Below are 23867 nucleotides of genomic sequence, written 5' to 3'. Positions count from 1 at the left end.
AGTATATTGCTGACTGTATTTTGAACAGTACCCTCAATCATTTACTCCTAATTCAAGTTTTCTCTATCAGTTTGCATATATCTTTCTTTCTTCCCATTACCTCTTTATTCATCATTTGGTTGGTTCTTGGTGTTTTAAAAACTGATCATTAGGAAAAATGAAGGGGGGGAAATCGGAGTGGGAGACAATTGGACTATGAGACTATGGACTCTGAGAAACAAACTGAGGGTTCTAGAGGGGAGGGGGGTGGGGGGACGGGTTAGCCCGGTGATGGGTATTAAAGAGGGCACGGTCTGCATGGAGCACTGGGTGTTATACACAAACAATGAATCATGGAACACTGCATCAAAAACTAATGATGTACTGTATGGTGATTAACATAACACAATAAAATAAAATAAAATAAAACCTGATCATTTCATTTAAAGCAAAGTGGTAACAAAGAGAAAGAAATGAACAAATATAATAAATTGATCTCTATGCTAATAATTAACCCAAAATATTCTACAAGCTTGAAATGCATGCTTCAAATTACTTTTAAAAAGAGGAAACTTTTTTTAAGATTTTATTTATTTATTTGAGAGAGAGAGAATGAGAGATAGAGAGCGTGAGAGGGAAGAGGGTCAGAGGGAGAAGCAGACTCCCTGCTGAGCAGGGAGCCCGATGTGGGACTCGATCCCGGGACTCCAGGATCATGACCTGAGCCAAAGGCAGTCGCTTAACCAACTGAGCCACCCAGGCGCCCCAAGAGGAAAATTTTTTGAGGATTTTTTTTATTTATTTGAGAGAGAGACAGAGAGACAGAGCACAAGAGGGGGGAGGGTCAGAGGAGAAGCAGACCCCCCGCTGAGCAGGGAGCCCGATGCGGGATGATCCCAGGACTCCAGGACCACGATCTGAGCTGAAGGCAGTTGCTTAACCAACTGAGCCACCCAGGTGCCTGAGAAGAGGAAATTCATTTTGTTGCCACAATGTGCATCCTAAAGTTGACGCTTAATTACTCAGATGTGCAAACTAACATGAAAGGATTGTTATCCATACATCCAAATCCATATTGAAACATTAACAGAGCCTTAACTTTTGAAAAAGTATCCACGAATGACATGCTGCTCTTTGTTCTTCTACTGTAACAAAATCACTACTTATGTGTTTGCATGTTCTCTCTCAGGAAGATAATTTTTACACTTAACTGTTGTTGTCATTATTGCATCCAAACTTCTGCATGTGTTGGGCTCCTGGGTGGCTCAGTCGGTTGAGCATCGGAACTCTTGATTTTGGCTCAGGTCATGATCTCAGTGTTCGGAGATGGGAGCCCTGTGTTGGGCTTCGTGCTCAGTGGACAGTCTGCTTGAGGTTCTCTCTTCTTCTGTCCCTCCCCTCCCCGGCCCCCCTCCCGTCTCCCCCCTTGCACGCTTCTGCACACACTCTTTCTCAAATAAATAAATAAATAAAATCTTCAAATTTCTGTATGTGTTTCTATTTTAACTTGCCATTGAAATTCTGCATTGCTTCCTGTTTCTACACAGTCTTCACCGTGACCATTTTATTGGCAACATTACATTACAAAACATTACATTTCCTTTACACAGTAAGCAGAAAGTTTGCATTTTCTTGATGTTCGAGAAAATGCTTCACTGAATGTTCACATGGGGTCTCCGAATCCATTTAGAATCTCTGAGGACCTTTAAAGAGTTCCTTCACCATTTCCTTCTTGGATATGAAGCAGCGCCTTCTTGGTTTAGTAACTGTCTATTCTCTCCCATCCAGATCATGCAGGTCGTTCATCTACTTTATGGATATACCAAAAACAAAAGTACTAATTCCATTACAAGTCCTTCAGCTAAATATAGATTTCTTAGTTTTTTTTTTTCATTTTAACAGTTTTTATTTCAAGTCGCATATAAGATTACTTTACTCCTGCATCTTCTCAATTGTTTCTTCCTTATATTTGCCCTTTTCCTTTCCTCCTTGGCCAGATTTGGCTTTACATTCCAGGATCTTTTTGCTGTCTTTGTCCAGTTTTAGTCTGGTGATAAGCACCTTGCTAGGGTGAATGCCCACATGGAGGGTTGAGCCGTTTGCCTTCTCTTGCTGGACTTGTTCAATGTAGATGACGTGTAAACCTGCACTACTTTGCCACTCTGCTGACCTTTGTAGTGTCCTCGCACAATCTGCACTTCATCATCCTTTCGGATGTTTCGAACGTTGTACTTCTGTGTCAGCTCTTTGGAAAGACGGGAAGACATGATCTTCCTGCGAATGTGGGAAGGTGCACTGAAATGCCGTTTTCAGTTCTTGCTCTGGTCAGAAGTCACAAAGGGATTGAACTTCATTTTGGCTGCTGATGCTTCAGCAATGGCCACAAGAGGGAAGAGCTATAGATTTCTTACTTTTAACTACAGGCAGTTGTTAGAGCAGCATGCACATCCGCCGGGAAGACAGGCTCTGGGGGTGGCCTGAGAGGTTTCATGACTTCACCAGCACCTCCCCTTCGCCCCACCTTCCCTTCTCCCCTCTGCCCTGCAATCAAGAGTGGTCAGACCTCCAGCTGGGAGGGTAGCCAGGGCAGCATCAGCAGGCTTGGTGAGCTGATGTCTGCAGCCAGGGTCCCTAGACTGCATAAATACTACATTTTCTTTCACTGGGTCACTTTCATCATTTCTGCAGAACTTAAGGATGATTCAAGCTCCTCTGGTCTCTAAACAGCAGCTGTGAACAAATTCTTAGCAGCAGGGAAATGAGGATGAGGACTTACCCACACTGGGAAGGCCAGGAGGGCAAGTGAGCCTCTCCCCATGTCTTTTTGGACTAAGAACTGGATCATTTCTCTGCATAAAGACTAGCTTATGACAGGTGCAGGTTGACGTTTCTCCCTTACAGGTTAGATGGCAGATGGCAGGCTTTGGTGTGTTTGTCTATTTGTCCCATACCTTGAAAGGTGGCATTTGGATGAATGCTACATACTGAATTGTTGCTTTAAGAGTAAACTCAGTGGCTCCAAGGGTATTTTTAAAGATCCTGAAGTGTTTTTTTTTTCCATATTGTTTTCAAAATTTTAGAATGATCCCAGAAGGAAAAATATCTAGCTTCACCCTGAACACACTGGCCCTATATATACATCAGATCACTGAAAAGTGATTAAGTTTTCTCTTCTTTGAGTCCCAAGAAAGAAAAACATTTTTCATTTCTATTTTTTATTCCCATTTGAGTTATGCAATCATGTTTTATGTGCCCTTATTTGGATGGGTTTTGTTTTGCTCTTCACTGTCATTTATAATTTCCTTTGAACCCTTCCCTGGTTATCATTCTTTGCTGTCCTTTCCATTTTAGATTTTTATGTATGGATTGTGCTCCATTTCCTTTTATATTTTCACTTTGGCTAGGTGATAAATATCCTCGTTTTTAATACCATGTATATTTACTTTAAGCTCTTACAAAAATATTACTTTATATATCTAATTAATATTGTATTTTGTGTGTAATTTTTCTAATCTTTATTAGTTTAGTTGGAAATTCTGTCATCCCTACGATTTTCATTTCAGCTACAGTTAAATATTTTAAGTTATTTTATTATTTTTTGTGTGAGAAATAGAGTGTGCGATTTCATTAATATTTAGTATCTCCATATTTCCTTGAGAAGTCTGAAAAAAGTGCACCCCCCCGAAGAGAGATTGATCTCTGATTTTAATTTACTAATTAACATCACATTTTTAATGCTCACATAGAGTGTAGGCACTCTTCTAATAAATTCCAGGTGACTTGTCTTATATATGAGTCAAAGTTATTTGATTACAAAAAGACATCCACTAGGAACTCATTTTCTATTGTTTTCCTTGGGCAGGTTGAGTCATGGTAAGGAAACAGCAGGATCTACAACACTCCTGAGCTGTCTCACTCATGCCAATAACTGTTATCATGTCCAATCTTACCTCTAGATTCTACCCAAACGGAAATTATAGGAAGTCTGAAACATCAATAAAGATTATTGTTATGCTAAGCTTTTAGAGTTTGTTAAAATATGACAGTATTTAGAGAAATGTGTCGCCAACTTCTTCCCTTTTCTAGCTGTAGGTACACACTTCGATGGAGAAATGAGAGGTAAGCATGCCCGTAGAGTCGGAATGTTTCAAGTTATCGCCAACACACTGTCTAAATAACATCTGCTTTACCTTAAAATCCTTAGCGATTTCTTCAAACATTTCAGAAATGTTTTTGGCAGCCCTACCGAAATACAGCAGCTTGAAGGCAGACATGATACAGAAGCACAGGAGGAAAAAGGAGCAGTGAAACCAGCATTTGCCCTGCAACTCCCTAGTTCTGCTCCTAGGTATTTACCCAAGCGAAACAAAAACATATGTCTACACAAAGACTTGTACCTGAATATCCATAGCAATTTTATGGATATTGATAATAGCCAAGAATTGGAAACAACCCAATGTTCCACAACCAGTGAATGGATAAACAAAACATGGCATATCCATACAATGGAGTACTAACTCGGGAATCAAAGGAACAAACTACTCATAAACGCAACAACATGGATGAATCTCAAAAGCCAGACCCAAAATACTTTATACTGTGTAATTCCTTTTGATGTCTAGATTCCTTCTGAAATTCTAAAAAATGCCAACTAGTCTATAGTGACATAAGGTAGATCAGTAGTTGCCTGAAGCAAGGGACAAAGAGAGAGGTCTGCAAAGGAGTACAAGAAACCTTTTTGGGGAGATGAAAATGTCCCCTCTCTTTCTTTTTTAAGATTTTATTTTTAAGTAACCTCTACACCCAATGTGGGGCTCGAACTGACAACCTCAAGATCAAGAGTCACACGCTCCACCTACTGAGCCAGCCAGGCCCTCCAAAATGTCCCCTGTCTTGGTGGTGGTGATTTCACAGAGGCTGGAAATGTCAGCACTCATTGAATTTTACACTTTAAACAGATACAGGTTATCATATGTAAACAACTACACCTCTGTCAAGTTAATAATTTTTTTTAATAGGCAAAAGATTTAAAACAGATACTTCACAAATGGTCAATAAGTACATGAAAAATCTCATTAGACACAGAGAAATGCAAATCTAAACCATACAAAGACATTTAATGCATACATTTTACTGAATGTAAATTATACCTTAATTTTTAAAGTGCAGATCTTAAAAAGAGAATTAAAATAAATTTTCTTTTAAAATCGGAAACAAAACACTCAGAAATTTCACTTGCCAATGTGTGAAATCAGTACTCCAGGTTATGCCTCTAGCATTGCTTGGAAATACTCTAAATGTCTTTCTGTAAGGAACCAAGAAAATAAATCATAGTACATGCATCAAAGGAAGCACCGTACTAGGGCAGAAAGAATCCCACTCATGTACCTGCAGGTTCTGATGTAGCTGATTAACCCCTCCCCATTGAAACCTGTTCTCAACTTGCTTCCAAGACAGTAGATCAGGCCACTCCTCTCCTTTGCTTTTTCCTCCTTATCTCCTGAGCCTTTTTCACATTGAAGGCCCCAGGGCTCAGGACTCTAATCACATGTCCTTAGCAAGTATATTCTCTACTAATCCCTTTATGATCTCATTCAATCTTAAGACTTTGAGTACTATCTGTATATTGATGATCCCAATTTTTATCTCGTGCCTGGCCCTCTGTCCTAAAGATCCAACTCCCTACCTAATATCTCCATTTGAAAATCTAAAAGGATCTCACACATAGCAAGTTCAAAACCGGATGCTTAGATTTCCCCCTTCCAAACCTCTCTTCCTCTTCTGTTTTCCGTATCAGTGAAGACTACCATCTCCTACTTGCTGAACAAGGCCTTGAGGTCATCGTTGGTTCTTGTCTTTCTCTCATACCCCAGATTCAACTCATCAGTAATTTGTGTCAGCTCTTACAGCTAACTACGTCCAGAATCTGGCCACATGTCATTATCTCCACAGCGCCAAGCCAGGCCCACGTCTCACGTGGGTTATTGCAATAGCCTCTTCCCTACCTTCATTCCATTCTGGACACAGTGCCCCCCAGAAGGGATCCAGTTAAGACCTGAGTCAATCATGCATGTCGCTTCTCTGTTCCAAGTCTTCCAATTTTTTCTCCATCTATCTTTCAGTAAAAGCTGACAACATTACAACGCCCTACCGAGGCCCTGTGGTCCCCCTGCCCCTCTGATCTCAGCTCCTGCCCCTCTCCCACTCTCTACTCCATTCCAGCCACACCAGCTTTCTTGCTGCCCCCGTATAAACAAGGTCTCCTTCCAGACCCCTGTCTCACTGACTCTTCTCCATATATTCAAATGCTCCCTCCTGAGGCACCTGGGTGGCTCAGTCGGTCCAGCATCGGCCTTCAGCTCCGGTCATGTTCCCGGAGTCCTGGGATCCAGCCGCACTCATCAGGCTCCTTGTCCAGCGGGGAGCCTGCTTCTCCCTCTGCCTGCTCTTCCCCCTGCTTGTGCTTGCCGCCCCCCCCCACCACCCTTCTGTGTCAAATAAATAAATAAAATCTTAAAAAAAAAAAAACCCACCTTGGAGAGGGCACAGCATTCTGGAGCTGGTCCTGGATTGTCTGTTCATAGCAGAGGCCTAATTCCTCTGCCTTGGGGTCGGATAACATTCTAGCCAGAATCCTGGAACCAGGGAAGGGGGCCCTGCAGGAGTTAAAATGTGCTGGAACATGAAGCAAAAGAACTGCATTTTCCAGAGACAGTCTCTTCCTGTCTTCTCTACTGAGAGAACAGCCTGAGGTTAATGCAAGACGCATCACGGACCAGACTGGTCCATGAAGCTGCCCGAAGTCACAGAATTTATCTTAATCTTTTATGTAGAACTTGGGGGCATTAGATCTTCCAGAGATAGGTAAAGATGTACCCCAGTAAAAACACAGCCGGCTGACCTACCCAAGGGCTAGCAGTAGGCGAAACACAGGGATCAGGAGACGCAGAGAAGATGAGAGCTTCTCTGCTCCCCAGTTTCAGCGGCGTGGGGAGGGTGTTTCCCCCAGAAGATGTGGCCATGGACTAGGGTGAGGGGAGTGGGTGCTGGAGGAGACGCTCAGCTCTACACCAAAGCAGGCTGACCAGGAGAACCCTGGCTCCGTCTAGGGTAAACGTAGAGCAAAACAACACGTTGGGGAAGAGAGGTATCCCCATGCTTGTCTGGGGAGCCCCGCATCTTGGGACATGCCCTCTCTGGGGAGGGCCAGGACTCCTATGGTGGAGCTAGGAGCTCAACCCACTGCACCTTTCGCTGGTTCCCTGAGGCCCCAGGTGTCCGCGCTCAATGAAGCCCAGCTGAAACAGAAACTGCCCCAGCCAGTTTCCCTGGAGACATCTTCCGCAGGTGCTGGGCAAAAGACACTGCAGGAAATCTAACTAACAATTCCAAAGAGACACTTGAGAAGCATCCCAAATCTCAGAAAAGGAGGCAGGGGGGGGGTGGGTGGGGGGGGAGTGGAAAGGAACCAGTATTCCCCTTATCCATCCTGCGGAACCCAGGGAACGCCCCTCAATTCTCCCTGGCTCCTCTTGCATCCAAGCCCTTATTTAAAAGTGAAAGATTTACAAAGAGACAAAAAAAGCTCCCCAGGAGGAAAAAAAAAAAAAAAAAAGAGGGCAAACATAATAAAAAGAAGGAATTGCAAACACCATACATACATATCCCAAGGTGTGGCTCAGATGCAGGGCCAGCTTCCCACACGTCTCAGGTGAAGCTCTACAATGTCAAAATCCCACAGAAATCCTGGCCAAGCGCCTGGGGGGGTGGGGTGGGGTGGGTGCGGGCAGGAAGCTCTGGGGTTTCCCCAGGCAACTGCCTCTAGTCTGTGCAGAGGCCCTCAGAGCACTACCAGCCTCCTCCTCCCACTCACTGCACTTGGCCTCCAAATCCCTCCAGCTTGAATACAGCTAACTTTCACCTTCACAGCTGCTCTAAGATCCTAAGATCAGTCTGGAACCCGAGACTTCTCCCCACCCGCACCCCACAGGAAGGGGAGCGGGATTGAAAGCAACCTTTGAAGAAAGGCGATCGGGGAGCTATTGTGCTGAGGTGCTGGCGAGTGCCAGTTGATGGAGTATATCGCGTGGTCCCTGTTAGCACGTCCATCTGCAGACGGCTGGAGCACTGAGTGTGGGTGCCAGCCCTCTTTGGGACATTCATTGCCCTTTTTTCCCCCTGCAGCTGCTATAACAAATAGCAGTTCTTTTGAAGGCCAGGAACAAGGCTGGTCCTCAAAGTTCATAATTAGAAATCTCAGAGAAAAATCATTGTTGCTAAGTTATGCCATGGGGAAGGGGGAGGTCTTTTTTTAAATAAAAAAAAAATTAATGACCAGTTCTATGTTTAGATTGTTCGTATGACCGTGAAGACCAACTGAAGGATAAATCTAAAGGGGTGCACTCCATGACAGGGGGGCTCAGAGCTGAGCCAGTGATCGGTCTTTGTTTACTGTTCTGTCTGCATATACAGAAAACTCCAGGGGCGCCTGGGTGGCTCAGATGGTTAAGCATCTGCCTTTGGCTCAGGTCATGGTCCCAGGGTCCTGGGATCGAGCCCCACATTGGGCTCCCTGCTCGGCCTGCCGCTCCCCCTGCTTGTGCTCTCTCTGTGTCAAAATAAACAAAATCTTTAAAAAGAAAAGAAAACTCAGGGAAGTGAAAGAATGTTATATATGCAACCCATAGCTCCAAAAACCTATGTACGTGGCAGTTATTGTCAAGCTATGTGCTAGGTGTGTACATTATTTCAAGTCATAACAAACCTTTGGGGCAAACATTTACGACTATTTACAGAGAGAAAAAACTAAGGCTTTTGGTTGGAAAGATTGAAAAAATTAAACATGCTCAAAGTCGCATTTACTTACATATTTTTATTTTTTTAAAAAGATTTTATTTATTTATTGGTCAGAGAGAGAGAGAGAGAGAGCACAAGCAGGGGAAACAGGAGAGGGAGAAGCAGACTCCCTGCTGAGCAGGGAGACCAACGCACGGCTTGATCCCAGGACCCTGGAATAATGACCCGAGCCAAAGGCAGACACTTAACCGACTGAGCCACCCAGGTGTCCCTCAAAGTCGCATTTAGTTAATGGCAATTTTTAGTTCATATGGTTACTTCATGTCCACCCCCTGCCAGTAAAAAAAAAAAAAAAAATACGTGTGTGTATATATTTAAATATACGGAATATTAATATGTATATTGTTTTTAGGCAATCAGGCTTGAGCAATGGGACCCACCTCAAAATATCCATAGGCCCTAGCTGACCAATGGGCTACTTACAACTGGGCACAGTGACCAAAAAAAGGGAGATTTCCATATGTCACTGTCATCTTACCGCTTTAGAAACAGCCCGCACCCACTACCTCGTGGCAGACAGCCTTCTCCTCTGCTGTCCTGTGCAAGCTCCCTTGGTGTATACTCAATACACTTCTATCTCCTTTGTTCTGCCTTGGGTGAATCCTTTTTCTGCCCGAGCCACTGGCTTCCACCTGATCATCACCCCACATTTGGGGGCCCCCATGTGATCGAGAGACACCCCATTTAGGTATCACATATTTATTATAGAAACATATATATGAATGCTTATGTAGCAAACAGAAAACAATTTCATATGAAGTAGACATAAAATATGCAAATATTTAATTAGGGGTTGAATTCTTCTTGTATAAGTTAAAGTATGTTCGGGTATAAGGGAGTAAGAAATAAACTGAGGGGCACCTGGGTGGCTCAGTCAGTTAAGCGTCTGCCTTCAGCTCAGGTCATGATCCTGGGTCCTGGGCTCCAGCCACCGTCAGACTCCCTGCTCAGTGGGGAGTCTGCTTTTCCCTCTTCCCCTCCCCCCTCCACTCCTGCACTCACTCTCTCTCCCCCCCAAAATAAGTAAAATCTTAAAAAAAAATTCTTAAAAAAAAAAAAAAAACACCTGAAAATCCTGATAGCCTGAAAGGGATGATTCTATCCCACTCTTCATGCCCATCATGTAGAAGTGACCTATGTGTCCAGCAGAAGGATCTGCTCCTTGTCATCAATTCCATTGCAGGCCCACGCTGAGGAGGAAGCCCCTCTCCGGAGCATTACCAGCCAACAAGAAAGAGGGAAAAGGGGTCTCAGGGAAATCCATCCAGCTTCCAAGAGCTTCTACACAGAAGGGATCCATTTCCCTCCACTAACGTAGCATACAGCTGACTGCCAGGGGACCAGAAAGTACCACCATCTTCCCTTGGGGGATGGGCTAGCCAGATCCTGAGGTACACACTCTACATTTCCTCACTGGGCTACAATGAATTGTTCTCAAGCGAGATTACTCAGAAGGAAAGGCAGTAGGCACTTGCCAAATCATCTTACTAGGTAGCAAAACTAAATGCCACACTATCAGAACAACTCACTCATCTCCAATGACACAGTAATCTCCCCAAATGCAGGCACTGAGAATTGATTTTCATAGTAGAATAGTAAAACATCCTATTTTGGGTGGTGTTTGGAAATCAGTGAAAATGATGATTAAGGTAGAAAGGTTCTTACTCTTACACACACACATCTGGCTAGTCTAGGTGACCTTTTGCAGGCTGACTATAATTTCTATGAGCACAGGAACTGGTGACTGACCTCTGTCTCCCAGCCACTCCAGACTCAGTGAACGTAGAGTAAATGCCATTTATTCCAACTGTGAATTTTCATACAATAGCTAACAGCCCCAAGAACTCCGAACTCCGTTGTGTTTTATTTTATTACTGAAATGTTATTTATTAGTCCTTCCCCTCCCGAAACAATTCTTCTGGACAAGGTGCTCACCCTGTCATCTGAAAAATGGCAGGGCCCTATCTCCGATGTTCCTCCCCCGCCTAAGTGGAAACTCAGGCTTTCTTGTGGCTCAGTTCTGCAAAATTAACAACTGCAACAATGTCTCATTTTCCATTCAATTGAAGAAATAGAAAAGCAATTAACTTGGATTTCTCTAGCCCTGTTGATCATTTTTAACCTACAATATCTTCCTCCTTACAGACCCTACAGACCCCACCACCATCTAAAAATGCCTCTTTAAGGGGCACCTGGCTGACTCAGTCAGGAAAGCCTGTGACTCTTGATCTCAGGGTTAAGTGCAAACCCCATGCTGGGTGTAGAGATTATTTCAAAAAGAAAATCTTAAAAAAAATTAAAATGCCACTTTTAATCTAACTTCTGGAGACTTCCTCAAAAGTGATTTTTTTCTTATTTAGTACAGATAAATCCTTTATTCACTGCATCTATATTCTTTGTGAAGAAAAATAAAGTGAGACAATTCTCTTAATTTGTGAAGTTTCCTGAATTCCCATTTAGAAGAATATAAGCTTGACATAGGTCTTTGCCACATGACCTTTATTCTGTGAGAAGAGACATAATTATATTAATCAAAATAATTAAATTACAAATAGCTAAAATAACTCAAAATGTCTCTAGTTGTTTCCTAATGAAGCACATATTTTATCATTTATTATAATTTATTATAAACAGATAAATGGACAAAACTTGCTGATTTTCAAGGTAAGCAATAATATTTAGTCCAGGCACCCTCCTAAACCCCCACCTCCTACCCCCGGTTTTCAACCATTGCCACCTCATGGTTAGCTCATGGTACATGGTTATTGTACATACATCATCCATTGAGAAGCAGGTCTTCTTTCTCTGTCCTACAACAGGACTCTATCTGTCTCAGGTAACTTCTAGTTGAATTATTATATATATAATTACATATATATAATAATACATAAGTTAAAATTGATATATATGTATATATCAATTAAAATATATGCCTGTAGAATGTCAATCATGATAATGGTATAAACATGAGCAGTGATAAACATCTGTTTTTTGGGAAAAAAATCGAAATGTGCTAAAATTTGAAAAATGCTAATTTAAGATGAGGTCTATCGTGATATACAGTGTATTATGACCTCTGGACCAAAATCTATCAACAAACGCATATGCGCACACATGAGGTGAGCGAGGACGAGATGGAAAGACAAGGGAAGATAAGGAACACCAGGGACGAGAATCATACCTACAGCATGGTTGACAATACTGTTGCTTAACCAGGAAGGGTGCAGTTGCAAACTTGAATGCCTACAGTTAGCCACAGAGGATCTGTGAACTGATGAATCAAGCTTGGTGGTGTCAGTGTGAGCTGGAGACAGAATACCCTTTCTGAAGGGGACTGTTAATCACCCAGCATATTGCCATGTGGCTTGAAAGTAGACCCAGTTGACCAGCACTGCCCCTTTTTCAAAAGAAACACAAATTCCGTATTTTAAATGTGAAATGTCCTGATTTTTAAATGTTGCCATTAATTCAATTAAAATAAATATTGAATGAGCCACACAAGCCACATCTATATCCTGAACTTGGTCTTCAGGCCACCAGTTGCAACCCGGAGGCTAATGTTTCTGGTTATAACTATCCCTGACACAAGTAGTAATACCTTGGACAAAATTATTTAATCTGTTTTAAACCTTTAATATGGGCAAAGCATTGTGCAGGATCCAGAAACTTCCTACAAGATCCTTTGCAAAGTAATTAACAAACATCTCAACAATGCCAGAAACTGGCATTCCAAAATGTGATCCTGCTTTTTAAGCATTACGTAACCCTCAACCCTAGAGATAATGAAGAATACTAATGACATATAATGCTAATAAGAATACTAATGACAAATGAATGCCTCAGCAGTTTTGTGTCAGCATATTATCTCTGAAAAAGAAGCGGCTTCTTCCCTCCTGGGCCAGAGATAGGTCTCAAGTCAGAGTCAAATGCAAATAACTTGACTCAAAGGGAGAGAATAAATGGCTGAAGAAACCAAGAAAGTCTGTCACCAGCAGCGCCCCCTTCCAACCTCAACAGGGGGACTACTGAGGTCACTGACCCTTATCTTACGGAAATAGGTGATTAGGTGATGCCTATTCACAGTACAAAATGGCTAAGGTATAAAAGGACCATTGAAAAATAAGCCTCCTTCCAACCCCTACCCCCAGCTAATTCTTGTCCCCAGAGGCAACCCCTTTATTGCATTCTTGCGTCTTCTTAAAATATATCTTCAGAAGAGCTGTAGAATGCATGCACGTTGAAATGGGAACCTATTTTAGAAATGCATGTTCTTTTGGAATTTTGGATTGGAAAGGACCTAGTTCAGGCCTTAATTCACAACCTCCCTTAGTATCGCTCCTGCATACAAAGCTTTCTGAGGATGAGAAACCATTCCACTCAGAGGCAGCTCATTCCACTTTTAGATACCTCTAGTAGTTTCCTAAAGATTATTTAAAAATTTTGAAATCTGCCAATCTGTGTTTTTCCTCATCACTCTTTGCTTTGCCCTCAAAGGCCAGAGAAAACAGGTGGTCAAATGCCTCTCGTCTAAGAAGGAACTTAAAATATTTGACACCCTCCTTTCTTTACCCTGTCAAATAACCCGTTTCTCCTCCCTTTCCACAGAGTGTGTGGTTGCAGGGGACTCACCACCATGTTCTTCTAGAAAAGATTAAACTCTTATTTAAAATACTCAGAAAGCTCAAAAAGAGGAAAACTGCTCATCAGAGGAGCAAAGAAGTCTCCAATTTGTAGCTGGCAAAGAAATGTGTTATGGAAATTGATGGACCATATGAGATTTAATATGGGAAATAGTAGAGTCTGAATACATACCTGCTAATATGGTGTGCATGGGTGCTTTACCCAGAAATTTTTTGGCCAAGCAGAAATTTTGGTTGTAACTTCTCTAAAAACTTTCCAAGACATACTCTGAAAGAGAATTTCAGGTCCTGATGTCTCTACTTGAAAAGTTGTAGTATTAGAGTGATGGAGAACATGGCCTGGATTTGGGTTCAAGGCTGACTTCATGGCTAGCAAATGCACACTTTGGTACATTGGGGAAGTTATTTATTTAACCTTTCCAAGCCAGTGTCATGGAATGTCACCTTGATATGAAAAGCAGATGAAATGTAACCTAGCTAACGGGTAGTCAGATGAGCTAATTTCTGTTCAGTACTTAGCATGGAGTTGGGGCTGTCCCTGCAACATTCCTATGGTGGTGATGATGGTGGTGGCCTTTGCCTGGCATGTGGCCTGGTACATGCCCTGGGAGCACTCTCTGCAGAGACTGGGTGCATGAGCATCCTTTACGCAAGGCCCAGTCTGGCCACAGCTCTGTTCTCTTCAGAGGATGCCATTCTTGCAGGGTTGGCCATATAGTTTTTCACTTCACAAGTACCACATTATCAGTACACCCCCACGAACCTGCCAAAGAGTACAAAATCATCTGGAATGTCACCCCTTACATCACAAACTCAGAGGAGAAACTCAAACTTGAGATAGGTACCCCAGTAGGATGTTAAGTTCATCCATTCCTATCCATTCCTCAGGATCAACCCAGTATCAAATGGTGTTTTTGAAGCGTCCCACTGCCTCCTTGAGTAATTGTTTTCCTAAAGCTTTGCTTCCTGAGATGCCATCAGATCAGATCAGATCAAAGGTTGGTAGAACCAGTTATCTCTATAAAGGTTAGTACTATTACAAAGAAATGGCTAGTGAGAACTCCGAAGTCTACACATTGTCTTCTTTGGAGGGACTCATGGAAGAAATTGCTATGTAGTCTTAAAAAGTTAGTTGTAGCTTTAATCGACTGGTGTTTTAACATGTGGACACTATGATTTGTGCCACCCATCATGTTTCCTTGACAGAAGTGTGTCAGAGCCAAATCTGTGGTCTTGTTAAGTAAATGCACAGGACTTTGTTGTGTGCTGATCTTCTCTAAGACTCACGTCCAGATTCATTCTATGTTCCACTGTGATGTTTCTGGTTTGCTCTTCTCCAGCTTGTGTTACTTGTGTGGTTGTGTTTCTTTGCAAACTGCTTTAAGTCCTTGTTTGGAACAAGTGGAGGAAACCAAAACATGGCCTGTAGAATTGTCATAGCCTTTTTCACCCAGGGCCTAAATGAGTTCAGAAGGCTCAGCGGTTGTTCTTATTTGTTAAAACAAAGGAACAAACAAGAATGACTCTACATTCACATGAAAAAATACAGGTCCTACGGAGAGTGAGAAACCCTGTGCTCTGGACCCGTCCTCCAGCAGCCGGAAAGTTCTGGGCTCTAACTCCACTTACTTAGGTTGGTGACTCAGGAAAGTTCTGGGCTCTAACTCACCACTTAGGTTGGTGACTCCTACTCAAACAGTAGGGCGACCAGTGTTGAACTGGGCCTGAATGTCAATAACGAATCTTGTGAGGAGAGGAGGGAATTTGGTTGTAGAATTGGGCCAGAGTCTATCTGTCTGGTCTGGGAAGGAACGGTGAGAATAGGCCCTATTTTGCAAACGAAATGTAGCTCTAGTCTGCAGCGGGAGAAAGTCCAATTTCTTCCGGCCGAACCCTTAGTGAATTTCCCCGGCCTTTCTCCTGCTTGGGTTACCTGCTTGTCTCAGGGCAGTGGGGCACCTCGCTTCTTAAAAGTGTCTCCACGGGTGTTTGTGTTAAGCCTTTATTCGAAGCGCTCATCTCTTTTGCGAATTGACCACACGGTGTTTGCTTTTTAGCTCCTCCTGGCTGGTTCCTGGCATATGAAATGCTGTGGACTCTCTTGGTACTCATGCATTCATTCAACTAGTATTTTCCAAGGCCCGTCTCTGAGCAGAGTTAGGTTCCCTTATTTCGGTCAATTTCTAGGGTGCTTGACGGGATGTGAAGGACCCTCAGACTTAAGAGCTCCAACTCAGATGCTTGCCACTCCTGCCAGGCGGGCGCGGCGAGGAACGACTTGGCTGCCAGGCCAGCCTCTGACCCCCATTAGGATCCTGGGGTGCAGTGGAGGAGTTGGGAGCCAGAATAAAGGAGTGGTTTCCAGCCCTGCCATTATCTGGCCTTGGGCCTAAGGCGCGGCCAGTTTGCCCGGAGCTGGTACAAGTCTGCTCCGCAAGTTGGAGGGACGAAAGGCGAAAATGGGGGACGCTGGTACAAATCTGGCTCAACGGAGGCTGGGTCACTTTGTAACTGGGCCAGTCCGCGAGGACTGGGACTTGAGGGAGAGCGCGGGGAACGTCCCACTCGGAAACGATCTCCCCAGTGCGCCCGCTGGCTCCCGGACGCCGCCTCCTCCCTGCACGCCGGCCCTCCCCGGTGCGCTCGGGCCGACAGGGGCCACCGCCGTCCGCCACCGCTCCAGTCGGTGCCCGCCTGCGGTCCTCGCTGCTGATTCTTCCTCCCTTCTCAGGCACGCCGCTCCTCCTCGGCTCCCTCCCGATCCCTCCTCCGCCGCCTGGTCCCTCCTCCTTCCAGCCCGGCCTTCCCGGCCCCCGCCCCCACGAGCTAGACGTCTGGGCAGCCCCCGGCGCAGCGCGGCGGCAGCAGCCTCCGCCCCCGGCACGGTGTGTACGCCCGCGGTCAGGGCGGCCCGAGTCCGGAGCGAGTCCCGAGCGAGCCCCGGCGGCTGCCGCCTCCCAGTCCGGACGCCAGGCTACCTCCGCGTCCACCCGAGTCCTGACTCGCCGCCGCGGCCGTCGCCGCGCACGGCCGCCCGACTCGGTCCTAATTGCGGAGCCCAGGAGCCAGCGCCTGGGGGCAACGATGCAACCCTCCGGGACGGTGGGAGCCGCGCTCCTGGTACTGCTGGCTGCGCACTTCCAGGCGAGTCCGGCGCTGGAGGAAAAGAAAGGTAAGGGCGAGTCCCGCCGGCCGCACGCCGCCTCCCGACGCGCTCCGACCCGCAGCCGGCCCAGCCTGCGCTCGCCGCACCGGCTCGGCGTCCCGCGCCTCCCGCCCCTCCTTTCCTGTTTCCTTGAGGATCAGCTGCGCTTCTGGCCGGGGCTGTGGGAGGAACGGGACGTTTCGTTTCTGGGCTGAGCGAGTCTAAGGCGGCCCAGGACGGGAGGCTCCCAGCGCAGGGCAGCGGGGCTGCGGGCGGGGTGTGGGAACCACCGGCTGGAGCTCGGCGCCCCGGAGCGCTCGCAACTTTCCTGGCCTCCTGTGCGGGGTCCGCGGACGAAGGCGAAAACTTGGCGCGGGGCGGCTCTGGTTCCCGCACGTGCGCCCCGCGCCTGTCCCCCCGAAGGGCCAGGCCGGGCCCCGGGAGCGCGCCCAAGGGGCTTTGGGAAGTTGGGGAACTACAGCCCCTCCTGCCCCCCCCCCCGGGAATCCATCTCACTCCTCGGGCCTCCTGGGACAGGCGGCTTCCCCAGCAGACCCACCGCACGTCCTCCCTACACCGGGGTCTCGTACTTGAGCCACTCGGCTGGACCTGGCCTTGCCAGCCTGGGTCCAGGCCTGGGGGGGTCGCAGGACCCTGCAAGCCCCTTTCCCACGTGTGGTGATGCAACCCTGAGCTGAGAGACCCGAGGGTCTCGTGTCTGTCTCTACCTGTGGCTACCGGGAAGGAAAGGCGTAGTTTTCGTCTTAAGCAAAAAAAAAAGGGGGGTGGGGTGGGGTCGGACCCGCCCCTTGGCGCAGACCCCCCAGACGCTTGCGGGGTTCTCCATCCTCCTGCAGGTCGGGGGGGACCTAGACTCCTGGCCAGCCCAGAGCTCCCACCCAGGCGTCCACGCCCCTCGGGCTTGTGGGGTTTCGCTAAGTCGTCGCTTCCCGGGAACTTCCGAGATTTGCCCCCACCTGCAGCCCTTTGGTGGCGTATCCAGGCTTTAAGGCGAAGCTGGACAGAGCGGCGGGACAGCTGGGTCCTGCTGCCGAACTTCATAGGGGCAGAACCCATTCCGGTCAGGTCCCCACGGTTTTTTCAAAATAAGGCTCACAGCAAACTTTCCTTCTCAGAATCCCGAAGATTTTCTCTTTGGGATGTTCCTTTTAGCTTTTGGAGGAGTTTGACATTGGGCCAACCAAAATACTAATTTTTTTAAAAAAGGACCGATGTCCATGGTTCATGGGTGCCAAATGTCCAGACTGAACATGAGCGAGTCTGGCTTCGTGACTACCGGCCATAACCCCACTTGACATGGGAAACATGCCTCAGAAGGTTTAATTACACAATTTCAAAATCAAGCAACCCGGGTTCCAGGAGTCAGGTCGGTACTTGCCGTTGATGTCATTGGCATAGGGAGTCGGGGTTTGGTGCTGAGTGAGTTTGCTAGGGGAGCATTAACGCATAAACCAGTGGTTCCCAAACTTTGTTGCACGTTGGAATCACTTGGGATTTTAACAAAACAAAACGAAAACTGATGTCTGGCTCCCAACCCCAGACATTCTGATTTCATTGGTCTGGGATGAGACCTGGGCATCAGGGTTTTTAAAAGCTCCTCTGGTGATTCTGTTGGGCAGCCAGGTTTTAGAGTCACTTCGGTGGAGAAGAGACTGGTAAAGTCTCTGGAAAGATTACCTGCCAGTGTATGGAACATACAAACTTTTGGAACACTGGAGTGTTAATCTTGCAAAATATAGGAAAGAGGAGGTGGGGGGTGATTTCAGTAATAAGCTATTGGTCTTATCACTGACAGAGGTGGTGGAAAGCTTTGCGTCCTCTAAGGGGTCTGAAGGGCTCACCTTCATCTCTGCTGGGAGTCCTGGAGACTGGTCCTGCTCCTGAATCAGCCCAAGATAGAGTCCTCTCAGGCAGGTGGTATCTCTCCCTCTCTGCTACAGGGGACCCCCCCCTCCTTATTTTAAATTGACTCTTGGAGCACCTCCAAAGCATCACTTTTTTTTTTTTCTCCATAAGTGTTCACAGCTCTTTGCTATTACCCCTTTGAACACAGCTATTAGTGCTTGGAGATTTGTTTCTGAGAAAAATATAAATACCACTTAATTTGACTGTCCTGTATTCGCTTAAAACAGGATGCTCCTGAATAAAATTGTGAGAGTAGGCGAACAAATGTCATTCTGTTAAAGTAACATCAAACAAACAATTTAAAAGGGTAAATTATTAAAAATATAAAATGAGATATTTTTATAAAAGGTGTTAAAGACCCCTATCAAATTCAGTCTGTTCAAGAAAATTGGTTCATTTTAGAGAGACTTTTTTGGTTCTAAGATATGGTATCTTCTGTTCTTATTGCACTCAGTACTGTCAAACACTGTTTTAAGTGTCCTTTTAATCCTTACATTAAGCATATGTAGTGGGTACTCTATTTATAAAATGAGAAACTGAGGTACAGAGAAGTAAAGTGACTTCCACATTTCATGAGAAGCAGAGCCAGGATTCAAACTCAGGCCTTCTCACCCTAGAGTCCTGCCTCAACCACCGAACTCCACCACCTTGTGCGAGTTCTGGTTTCAGGACCGCCAGCTCAGGTGTGTGTGATCATCCAACGCCCGATCCTGGGAGTGGGGAGGAAGAGGGCCAGGGAACGGATTCCTTAGGATTGGTCTCTGTGTGAAACTTGGAACAAAACGTCTATTTGGTGGTCTAGACTCTTGCTCATTTCCTCAGTAGTCACTCTGCTTGCCTTATGTGGAGGCAGCTGTCACCAGAACAGCAGTGAGCTTGGAAATTGCCTGGGGGTTGTTAAGCAAGCCCCTCCCTCTTGCAAAATGGAGAGGTCAAGGTGTTGCTCTAGAAGAGACCCTGGGGGGTGTTCTGGAGAGTGCAAGAATTCTCAAGAAGCGAGGAGCCTGTCTCAGCTGCTTCTCTGAAGACATTCTCCATTCAGGAGGTCTGGGCTGTGTTGAAGACGAATAAATGAGAGGATTTTGAATCGTATCCCAGGTGAAGAACCACTACCCTCTTTTCTCTAAGGAGTTCAGATGTGAAGAAGCCCAGCTCAGTCCTGGCCTGGAAGCCAGGAGGTCCGTTTTCTCATTCCAGCTCAGTGTCAAGGGGGACATGTCACTTAGCAGCTCCAGGCTCCTGAGTCCTCATTTCTGAATTCAAGGAGTATTTATTGAGTACACAGAATGTGCCAGACATTGTGAGTTAAAAGGGGCAGCGGTGATCTTAATAGTTTCTACTATTGCTTCCACAGTGTGACTCTTTAAGCCATTAAGTACAGATGGTCTTCGATTTACGATGGTTTGTCTTAAAAGTTTTTATTTTACGATGGTGTGAAAGCAACACACGTTAAGTAGAAACTGTACTTGGAATTTTCATTTGAATTTTTTCCCGGGCTGGTGATATGCGGTAGGCTCCTCTCCCGTGATGCTGGGTGGCAGCCACGCAATTATGAGGGTCAACAACCACACAATTATGAGGGTCAACAACCGACACACTGCGTCCCATTTTTCACTTTTAGGACAGAATTCGATAAATTACATGAGATATTCAACACTTCATGTAAAATAGACGTCGTGTTAGAGTTTATCCACCTGTAGGCTAATTGTAAGTGTTCTGAGCATGTTTAAGGTAGGTTAGGTGTATTAAATGCATTTTCAACTTAAAATATTTTTACTTTACAATGGGCTTGTAAAGTAAAAAACACAGCCCCATCGTAAGTCAAGGAGGATGTGTGTTAGTAAATTGCTTTCCAAATCTGAAAAGGAGACCAGAAATCTATGTATCTGTCATGTATTCACACCTGTGTAGCTCTGTCTAGCAGTAACTGGTTGATGCCTCCAGTAGGTTTTTGACCATTATTTCCAGCTTTATGTATTTAGTTTCCTAGTCTGTAATTTTTCAAGAACTCATTCTGAAGTTTAAAGAAGCCGATTGCCAAAATCCGTCGTGCTACATAATTAGACTTGGTCCACGGGACAGCACTAACGTGTTTTGAAATGTTTTTAGAGGTAGTGTCAGTAAAGATGAAGGATTCCGCCCTGTTTAAGAAGAAAATACTCCCTTTCTTTTTCCCCCCCTTTGATCTGAGCTACAGGACCAGCAGCTAGTGTCTGAAACTCTTCTGACAGGAGTGGCAAGCCAACTCTAATATTAAATTGATGATTATGGATGTTCAGGGAAGATAGCCCCACACTGGTGCCCGAGGCCCCAGCATTAGGGTGGGATCAGAATGTTAGGGATCAGTTGCTTAGCTTGTTGAGGGACCCACCTGGGAAATCATTTGGCCCTTGCCCTGTGGCTTGCTGTGGAAGTTGTGTGTTTGTGTGTGTTTTAATTTGGACTTAGTAAGTACAGTAGAAATGGGCTGATTTAAAGTTAGGTTTTACTAATAGGGGTATGTTTTGAGAAAAATTCAAAAGCTCAAAGTTCTAGAATGGTTCGTTCACCCAGGCATTGTTTCCATGTATAGTTTCAAAACTAGATTCTGCTCTTCAGATCTGTACTGAACTACTTTCACTTTGTTTTCTTCTGTCACTTTCAGACATTTGTAATTATCATAAACACTTTTGGCCTCAGTTATTACTGGTTTATTCTTAAACCATCAACACGTAGGGAATAGAATATAAAACTTGTTCCCATAGGCCATTCTTATTGACATCATAGCTTCTGTCCGTTCCCTCTTTTTCATTTTCCTCCCAGAAAGGTTGTCTTCTAGAAGACAATTCCAACAGTTGGCTCTTTGCACAACATCTCAGGATAGTCTGCCATCCAGCCCATGGGCATGAGCAGGTTAGTTTGAATTCAGGCAAGGATCCAAGCTTCTGTCAAATAACCGGTTTGACTGAAATTTTCGCTTTTTCAGAGACATTAGGTACAGCCTCCTTCCTACACATTTAGATGGACACACTCAATTCAGTTGTCTAGAAAGTTCCCCCAGCCAGCTGGGAGCAGGAGGGGTATTTTAGGGCCGGTGAGCAGCAGTGGCTTGTTTACTTAGCCCTGTTAGAAACTAAGTGCTGGATTTGACATTTTAATCTCTGAAGGCCCTGAAGTATAATATCAAGTGCCTGACCCTGTTGACTAAGCATCTGTGAATTGCATATGCTTAAAATACATTCTACTCCTACCGAATTTCAGCAGCTTGCTTCAGAAAGTAGTATGTGAAAGTGAACACAGGGGGGATAGAATTTCCTTATTCGCTCCAAGTTCTAGCCCATGCTGGTGGGCCAGCACACCTGGCCCTGATTTAGTAAAATAATTACATAAGTTACCTCTATTGTTTGTCCTTCGAGTATAAGGACACAAAGTGCTACCTATTACAACTTAAGCTTTTATTTTCTTTGTGCGTGAGCCACAGTGAACAGTTTGCACTGTTCCATCCACATTTGGAGACTTAGGAATGAATCAGAGTTGGTACTTGCCCTTTAGTCAGCCAGGGGAAGAGAAATCTCTGGATAACCAGTGCGTCACAGAGGCAATGATAGAATGCTGTGCCGGATGAATTCTTCTGGTATTACTCTTTGCTTTTAATGCCACCTGGAGAGGGGGCCGAGTATCCGCCCCAAGCTGCGGGTATTTCCCTGGAGACTACAATACGAAGGCATCCCAAGAGTAGGTACAGTAGTTGCAAAGGCCCGAGTAGCACTGGTTATTATTCAGTGTGATTGGAGGAGAAAGGGAAGATGGGGCGGCTACCCTTCACATGGGCTTCGCTGTCCTCCTGTCCCAGGGGAGGTGCACCGGGCACGTCTAAGCTGGGAACTGGCACGAGGGGTTTGGTGTTTGAGAAAGAGAACTCTAGCAGCAAGGTGCGGAGTGGACTGCGGAGACAACAGTGGAAATAGGGAGACAGAGCTGACTTCTGCAGGCCAGGAGAGATGCGGGCGGGAGAGCAGAGAGAATTGCAGAAAAGTGACTCAGGCTGACCTGGAGGCAGTTAATGTGTAACCAGGACAAGACATAGAGGATCCCAGGTGACACACAGGGTTCTGGCTTGGAAGGCAGGATAAACACGGTCGCCACTCGCAGGGGCTGTGAATGCTCCAGGAGGAAAAGCGTCGGTTGGGTGGATGCGAAGTGCCCAGATGGAAAAGTCGAGGGGCCGGTAGAGTAGACAGGTCCAGAGCCCAAGAGAGCAGCGTGGCCTTGAATTGTCGTTTTATGAGATGTTTCAATTGCAGGTATTGTCTTTGGCCATACAAGAGCCCTCCCCCAGCCTGTCTCATGCTCGCTGTCTCCGTCCATGTGGATCCAGGCTGGGTTCTGGATTACCGGCTGCTTTCTTCACTAGGCTGCTGTGGTTAGCGGTCCGATCAGTTGCATTTATGAGCAACTGATAAGTAATGTAGTGTGCGTATAAGAACCTTGGGAGTCATATTTGTATAATGCCACACATTGGCCATCCCGCATTTCTTATTGACGACACCGTCACCCGTCGTCATATAAATGTGAATGTCTTATTAGAGCACCTGCTAAGGTTTTAGAATTTCCTGCTTCATTTTCCTAAACGACCACGAGGAAAGTTACAACGTCAAAAGTAAAGTGCCTGGGAGGTGACACATTTTACGTCTAAAAATGAAAATGGCATTTTTAAAACATATGGCCAGATGTGAAGAATTAAACTAGAATCTGGATTATAGTTGATAGTTCTAGCATTCTTCCCGGGAGCATGATTTGGCCCTTTACAACTTGTTATGAATAAGAAAAATGATTGCTTGACATCCTTTATTTAACTCCTACAGAAAACAAAGAGAGAGACAAAAGTTTTCATAATTCTAGACATAATAAATGCACACTGGGTCACACTGAAGTCAGAAAGGGGCTCTCAAATTAACTGGAGAGCCACTGCCACTTGTGAGAGGACATCTGTGTCCTGATTCACTGTTGGAAATTGCACAGATTTACCTGTTGATTTGCAGAGAGCATTTGGAAACAGGTAGATTTGTAACAAAGGATAAAGTATGGCTGTTGGTGCTCCCTTGGGTACTCATGCCTTTATGTAAGAGGAAATAAAGAAGTGGTTCTAGACCGCTTTACTTAGCAGCAGTTTTAAGAACATTTTTGAAGGATTTTACTTTAAAACCAGAAACGTGATACATTGTGCACATGCAGGCATGTGCCTGATGCTAATGTCATGATTGCCTTAGCAATTGCGTTGCCTTACACATGATATAATGATATCCTTATAACTGTTTGAAAGATCCTTTCTTTTACTCCAG

At 45.2% G+C, this 23867-nt stretch overlaps 1 protein-coding gene and 1 pseudogene across 3 annotated transcripts in view; one reads left to right on the top strand and one right to left on the bottom strand.

Annotated features, from left to right (window-relative positions):
• Positions 1–1865: 1865 nt before the first annotated feature.
• Positions 1866–2333, bottom strand: LOC112809788 (large ribosomal subunit protein uL24-like; annotated as a pseudogene).
• Positions 2334–16295: 13962 nt separating this feature from the next.
• EGFR (epidermal growth factor receptor) overlaps positions 16296–23867 on the top strand; it is a 200647-nt gene continuing 193075 nt past the window's right edge. The window contains exon 1 of one of the 3 annotated variants that reach the window (XM_073886883.1): positions 16296–16647. In XM_073886883.1, coding sequence (XP_073742984.1) covers positions 16560–16647 — 88 coding nt within the window. In that variant the 5' untranslated portion in view covers positions 16296–16559. The remainder of the gene's footprint in view (positions 16648–23867) is intronic. The other 2 variants (XM_025853155.2, XM_073886885.1) reach the window with 2 other exon arrangements.

Source organism: Callorhinus ursinus, unplaced genomic scaffold (assembly GCF_003265705.2).
Source record: "Callorhinus ursinus isolate GAN/ISIS: 27379988/994484 unplaced genomic scaffold, GSC_fseal_2.0 scaffold73, whole genome shotgun sequence".
NCBI lineage: Eukaryota > Metazoa > Chordata > Mammalia > Carnivora > Otariidae > Callorhinus > Callorhinus ursinus.
The sequence above is the reverse complement of the archived record's forward strand: the minus strand, read 5'-3'. Positions and strand labels throughout refer to the sequence as shown.